This window comes from Cryptotermes secundus, unplaced genomic scaffold (assembly GCF_002891405.2).
Source record: "Cryptotermes secundus unplaced genomic scaffold, Csec_1.0 scaffold512, whole genome shotgun sequence".
In the NCBI taxonomy this organism is placed as follows: Eukaryota; Metazoa; Arthropoda; class Insecta; order Blattodea; family Kalotermitidae; genus Cryptotermes; species Cryptotermes secundus.
Window position 1 is genome coordinate 508,206 of NW_019735563.1, and position 7,826 is coordinate 516,031.

A 7,826-nucleotide genomic window follows, 5' to 3' on the forward strand; every position below is an offset into this window, starting at 1 on the left:
GGAATTGTTTACGGCTATGTAGCAACTGCGGCGTCCCGCATTATGTCACCGCGGGGAAAGGGGTGTCTACCGAGCGTTGCACACTGATGGACGGAGTGGGGGTGCGACCCCCACCTCCCGCTACACCATCCACGTCACAATATTTTTGAGAAATAGTAGAATTGAATGAGCCTGCAGATTTCAATGAAGTTCATACAGATTGTGAAGATTATGTTGAAGTATGTGTACAGAGAGACTTATTCAGTTCTGTCAAGTCATTACACACAATAATACTGTAAGAGATATCTTGTTTTGGAACAGTTATTATCACACTGTCAGTAACCACTTCAGATGTTGATGTCAGCTTGTTTTTGTCCACTACTGTTTCACCATATCTCACTGCATTCTGCTTTTTCTGCGCCTTGCATTTAACTCACTTGTTAGTCATGGCACTTTTGGCTTCATGTCCAGCTCTCCACACATGGCCACAGCCCCCCTTCTAAGCTCACAGTGAGACTTTAAGACTGTCTTCCCCATGCTTTGCAACCACAGTTTGTTTATGAATGTAAATTTTTGGAATATTTGGATCATAACACAAATGGGGCGATTCTCCACTTCTCAGATAGGGACAAGAAAAAGTATGTGTTGCCCTGTCCCCACTTCTTGCTCAGTTTTGCTTCAGTACTTCCCAGTTAATCACTGTTACAGTGATATATGTAAAAGAGAACCTCATTTTACATGAAGAGTGCTCACACTGGTTCCTAGCTCGTGGATTTTATTTTTTCTTCTACCCTGAAGTTGGAGGCGATACATTCCTCCGAAATGTCAGCACAATATCTACATGGTGCCACATCCCAGAAGACAGCTTTCTTCATAGTCACTGCTGTGAAAACCTCAAATATCATTTTACGTGTTTGATTGAGTATGGTAATCCTTTATGTTTCTTCTTGCCATGCCAGATATAACTTATTAACTCCAGGGACAAGAACTCATCCAAAAAAACAGACAGTAGCTCAGCTGTTCAAGAAATTCCTCACGTTTTATGAAAAATGACAGTTCATTATCATGCTTAGAATTTAATCCAGTCCAGACCCTCATGCCCTGTTTTTAAGATTAATTTTTATGTTATTGTTCCATCTATGCCTAGGCCGTGCAAATAATCTCTTTGAGTCAGGTTTTCAAGCTAGAATTTTATATGCTTTTCTTGTCTCATATGTGTTACATGCCCCACCCATTTCTTTCCCATTGATATTTAATCATCCCCAAATTTGGGAAAGTGTACTAGTTATGAAGCTCCTCATTATGCAGTTTTCTGAATTCTTCCTTTGTGGGTGATTTATTACTCATTACCAGGGCCTGGATTTTGATGACCTGAAAATATTTTAAAAATGACCTAAAATATGACCCAAAAAGTAATATGCAGGGCCCGGATTTTGATGACCTGACTATATTCAAAAAATGGCTGAAAAAATCCAGAAAATGACCCAAAGGAGAGAAGAAAGAACACGTCACTTCCATGTTATTCACATTTCAGAAAACATATGAAGAAAAATTCCCAAAAATGGCCAAAAATGACAAGAAATACCCGTAAAAGTCCAAAAAATTACCTATAAAATTTACATTTCTGTAACCAGCAGCTCATATCCGAGATTTATATATTTAAGAGCATTGCATAGGATACAAGGAAAAAAGTGACATGTCATCAAAATCTGGGCCCTGCTCATTACTAACACATTGTGTTCGTCTGTTGCAGATACAAGTCGAGGGAGGAATTCTGTGCAGACGTGCGTCTGATATTCAATAACTGTGAAACATTTAATGAAGATGATTCTCCAGTGGGAAAGGCTGGTCATAGCATGCGATCATTCTTTGAGACTCGGTGGGGAGAACTTAATGGTAGTCACCCCAAAGCCATCATAAGTCCACCATCATAAAGTAATAGGAGTACAGCTACTAATTTGAGACACGTGACCTCAGTTTATATTTGGTGAGTGTTAGCATGGGTTTTAGTGTTGTGTTCCTCTATATCCGGTATCAAGAAAGCCTTACAATACACATCGACTGTTGGTGGTGACAAATGGAGTAGTGAAGGTGTCGATACAATTACTCACTAATTTGACTGCCACGATCAGTTTGGAGGGAGCAGCTTCGTTTTAAATGATCTCGTGTTGTAATATTTCGTAAATTGCTGCATTCATTTGTGCATTTGAGAATGATGCAACGTCAGTTTAAAGAAGATTTGTTTGTAATTGAAGACTTCTGTTTGAAGAAATAATTTGCTTTTTCAAAAATGTGGTAAACAGTTATCACTTTTTGACTACAAAATAAATTAATTTTATGTTCATGACAGCAAAGTTTCAGAAAAATTAAGTGTGCTAATTTGTGTGTTTTCAGAATTAGGTGCAAGTATGAATGATGTGAAGAGTGTAGTAGACGCCACTGCTATTAGTGTAATTGAATTATTTAATTATTTTAATTCTTTTTATGAGGAGATATAAAAGTATTTCCTTTATGTATGTCTTAGATGTTGAAGCTCTCTAACCTTAAAAACAAATTGTTTGGATTAACTTTCCACAGTGCTTCATTCCAACTGAAATTTTTCCACCCCCTTAGTATTTGTGTTTTCATTACTAAAAGAACACATCACCATGGCCATGTAACAAATGACATTTGTCATAAATTAATTGACTTTCATCATTGTTCAGTATGATTCCATCATGTAACAGCTGAAGAAGATTGTGAGACAATGTAAACTTCCTGTTCTCTTCTGAAACTGTGAATGTAAAACATAACAATGAAGACCACTATAAATGTCCTCCATTGTTGAAATAGGTCTTCTCCAGGTACATTATGGCTTTTTAGCGAATATATATAATGTATATTTTTTCTTCATGGAAAAAATTGAATTATTTCATAATAAAATATTGGATGTAAAATTTTTAAAATGTCATTTAGGAGGAATTGCAAAGATCGTACACACATCTGCTCAGTTGACAAAAGCAGGGATTTGTATTTGTGTATTAAACATGAGAGGAACATTTTTTTAAAGGCAGATAATAAAATCTCATAGCAACAGTCTCACTGCTCATGCATAATATTAATTTTCTAAAAGTGTGCCACTACTGCCATAAGTCTTAAAATGTGTTGTTGTTGTTGTTGTTTTTTTTTTTTTTTGTGGCTCTAAAATCTACCATAGGTCAATGTATGCAGACAACAGACAAATTAAACTTTTTTCTTTTTCTTATGTTATTTTATGATGCTAGACTGTATAGTATCAAATGGTAAGACTGTTTATGAATTTGAATGATTTGGAAAGATTTTGGCTTAATCAAGGTGCTACCCCAGCATTTGCTTGGAGGGGCTGAAAAAAACCACAGAAAACCTCAGTCAGGATAGCTGGTGTCCTGGTTGAAATTCAAACCAAGCACCTTGTGATTACAAGTCAAGAATATTACAACTACACCAGTCCATTTAGTTCAGTGATGTTGCTGAACTACAAATGAAGATGAAGCCAGGAGGTAATGTATTATGAAATTCATGAAACAGCTTTGTTCACTGTTAAGAACCAAATGAATTGAAGTGAAAGCTTGGCATGATTTTTCCACACTATTAAGTTTCCCATATTATGATTAAGAGCAGATTAAGTTGAAAGAATATTTGATACCTTCCTGTTCAGGGTATATCACAAAACTGTAGGTTTGCGTGGTGTTTTATATGGCTGAAAAATTTTGTTTCACAGTAAAGAAAGAACACAGAATGAGGGTGTTTGAGAATACGGTGCTAAGGAGAATATTTGGGCATGGGGGGCCAGGATTAATAAGAGGTGAAGAAGACTGCATAACATAGATCTTAATAATTTGTACTCCTACCAGATATTGTTAAAATTATCAAATTAAGGATAATGATAGGGGTCGAGTATGTAGCACAAATGGGAGGGATGAGAAATTCATCTGGATTTCTGATAGGACAACCTGAAAGAAGTAGACCACTCAGATAACAAAGGAGTAGGTATAAGAATAATATTAAAATGGATTGTATAGGATTGGGGGTGGGAGTGGAGCCATCTGTTTCAAGATGAGGACAGTGGTGGGCTTTTTAAACTTCTTAACGAACCATCAGATTCCATAAAATGTTGGGAATTTCTTGAGTAGCCGAACAACTGGCAGCTCCTAAAGAAGAATTCAACTGCATGGAGTTAATGTAGTTAGTAATTAAAACCTGAAAAACTTGTTATATATAAAAGGTGTTTAGTGCATTTATTTTATCTCACCCCACTTAATAGTGGGTTTTCTGTAATTTATTAGTGTTGGAAGCCACTACTCTGGTTAGAGTACTACTTTTTAAGCAGATTGGTTGAACTGTGTGGAGTACATTAAATTCAATGCACACAAACTTCACTGGAGGAATAACAGAAGTGTAGTGAAACTTGAATGTTTGAAACTTCAGAAATTGTTACTTTAGTAAGGACTTTTTGAACTCGTACTTTGGAAATGGGCCAAACTTCGCTGAGGCACACTTCTGCCCTGAGGATGGATGCAGTAGGTTCTCCCAAAGCATTGGTACCAGTCTACCGAGATACACAATGTCACATCCCAGAAGACAGTGATCTTCTGTCAACCATTGTTTTACATTGTATGAATTTCTGTCTTGATTAGGGCTTAAGTACATGTCCAGTATTTTGTCTTTTGTTTCTTTGTACAAGCTGCCTAACTACTCTTCAACCTTCCATGCTTGGGTGACCCTTCCAGGGGCATACATCCTTGTTAGTGTATCTGTCCAACTGGTCAGGACCCACAGACTTCCCCATTACTATGTTAGGATTGTAGGCCAGGGGGAGAAAGTCTTCTACATTCCTTATAATTGACTTATTGTTTATTTTCAGCAGATTATCTGCAATATTTATCAACTGAAATAAAAACAATAAAGACATTTCATCACCACTGTGGAGACATAAGTATTGAGAGGGAAAACTTAGTATATTGTAGCATTTGAAATATCTTGATGATTTTTGATCATTTTGCGGTATCATCCTTAAAATGAGATAACTCACACACACACACACACACACACTTCAGGATGAAAGGAAGTGACACAGATATTTATGTCTCAAGTTGTGTATTCAAATAGAATGTTTAGTAACGCTATTGTGCGATTTTTCACTTTTCAGATTGGTCTTAGAGGAAGTGACTTTGAGACTTACGGTAAATTTATTGGAAAGTTTGTACCCCTACCCATTTATTCCTTAGACAATGACTGGTTGATTATTTTTATACAAAAGTATTACCTGCATCATGTTAGATAATGGAAAGACACTATTGAATAGTGAATCAAGCAGAAGCTACTATTCCATGACTTTCCCTTTAGGGATTGATGAAATCCACAAGGAAAAAAAAGAGTTCATTCAGAATAGATGGTGCCCATGCAGGATTCAAAGTGGGTATCTTAATGCAAGTGATATATGTTACTGCTTTCCAGTCCTGTTATGTATTTTAACTCTGTCATCGGAAACACATGTTTCTAGTCTCAATTAAACGGTATATTGATAGCTGAGAGGCCGCATCTGATACAAACTGGGACATCTAATTTGCTGACAGACCTGATTTAGATATTCCTTAGTGACACTGTGTCAGCTCAAGGTATTATGCTACACCACGCTGAATGAGGGTAACTTAAAAAGTGTCCTGGGAAGGATTTGGTGGAAGAGGTCATGGCCTATTTGACTTAATCTGAAAGACTGAGGAAAACTGTGAAGCATCTCAGAAGATTCCTAGCTGGGATTCAAACAGGATACCCCCTGAATGCAGCTCAGCTGCACTGCAATTGTCCCAATGTGTTTGGTGGGATTGTGTCATGACTAAATGGAATGCACACCGTCATTATCACGTGTAGGTGGTTATGTGATTCACATAATGGCTTAATAAGTTGTTATTATATAATTGTTGATTGAACATGTAGGACCTGAAACTCTCACAGCAAGTAAGACACTCTTGGGCCGTTGGTCACATCAGAGTTGAATAAAAATCCAACATAATGGAGATATGCTGTCTAACCCTGATGATGGAGGCACAGCACATCTCCGAAACGTTGGGTTCTAACTCGTCTTTGATGCTGATGAACACCAGAGAAGATTTTAGTGGATGAATTGAACATGTTCATCGGGAACAAAATTAAACTGTGCCTCAAACCATACGCACGTGTCTGATTGTCCTTTGTCATTGTCTAAGAACCAATGTCTGCATCTGCAGATTAACACTTTTTGCCAGTTAAAGAGGCGACAGAAAACTGCATTTAAAAAATCGGTGTTTTCTCACAGATCAGATTTGAAGACAGTGTTTTTATATAAGTAATGGACATTTGCTGAACAATAAAAAAAATTGTAAATATTTATTTTATGTGTTTATGAAAGGTAAATAAGTGCAGTTCTTTTTTTAAATAGAAAGTTTACATTTTGAAGTGTGAGTAATATAGTGTTTTCAGAAACTATTGATGAATCACATACAACTTCCTGAAACAGTGTTTCTTGTAAGATATTAAGATATTTAATAATAATATATTTACCTAATTAATATGTCAAAAAATATTTTCTTCTTTTGTCATGTGCAGATGTTAGGTTTAGCTTGAATGAAAGGGATGTTTCTGTGGTTAATTGACAGACACTACTGAGAATACAACACTCTTAATTGTATAAGTAAAATATATATGATTGTATTTGTGTGACAATGTTTATTTATACTCTTAATGTAGGTTTTTCTGTTAATCAACAGGAAAGTCATTAAAAAAGTCAAGTGAAAGTTGAAGAAGAAAAAACGGGTACTACCTCGTTTAATGAAATTCTTGTGCCTCTTAGCTGATAAAAAGTAAGAAATATAATGTAATATAAAATTAAAATTGTCTGTTTTATGGGAATGTATTTAAAAATTGAGGGGGGAAAGGAAAGGAATATTGAAACAAAAGAAATGGATCACACAGCATAATTTCTACACACACAAAATATGTAATTATTGTTTTGATAGTATAATGGGGTTGTGTAATTTTGTGTGTTGTTGTTCAAAAAATAATTGTTTCCTTTTCTGAAATGTCATGAAATAAAAAAAAGAGTAATACATTGTGCACTGGTGTCTGTATGTCCTGTATAGTTCCTGTTACAAATGTAATGACATGAAGTAATAAGTTGGCCATTTCACCCACTCCAGCTCTGTAAGCCAGTGGTTCCCAACCTGCAGAATATCAGGCCAAGAAAGAAACATCAATTTCTAATTTAAATTTTCGCTGAAATAGTTTATTTTTTCCTGTAGTTAATCATCTCTTTAGCGGCCTCCGTGGTCTAGAGGTAATGTTCCCACATCATGACTCGTAATACGCGGGTTCAAATACCCGGCGGAGGTCGTCGAATTTTTAAAGGCGGAAAAATTCAGGGAACAAGTCCTCCGGGAGGGACTTTAAGCCATGGGTCCCATGTCGTAGCTTTACGGCACGTAAAAGAACCTCATATCTTCAAAGGAGGTCACTGAGCCAAATTAATGGACGTTTCCCGCCCAAGAGCAGTCTCTAATACCTCTGATAGATGGGGGAAGCATTATAGATACCTCTCAGCTAGTAGAGCCGGTCTCGCTGGCTGGGCGGAACTGATGGTAAGTACCAGTACCGGTAGGATATAGAGACTGGTAGAAATCATAGAGGGAAGCACAATGGACCAATACAGGTCTCAGTGCATGGGGAAACCCACCCTCTCCAATAACTAACTAACTAATCAACCATCAGAATTGGCACCCAGTTTTAGTACAATACTAATATATTTGGACCGAAGAGAGAGGAAGTGACAGGAGGTTGGAGAAAACTGCATAGTG

The 7,826-nt window shown here is 36.6% G+C and overlaps 1 protein-coding gene across 1 annotated transcript in view; it reads left to right on the forward strand.

The window, feature by feature from the left end:
* The window catches only part of LOC111869569 (bromodomain adjacent to zinc finger domain protein 2B), a gene marked incomplete in the record, with an annotated part of 241,275 nt that extends 237,713 nt beyond the window's left edge, over window positions 1-3,562 (forward strand). The window contains 1 exon segment of the mRNA XM_023861196.2: window positions 1,733-3,562. Coding sequence (XP_023716964.2) covers window positions 1,733-1,913 — 181 coding nt within the window.
* Window positions 3,563-7,826: the final 4,264 nt, after the last annotated feature.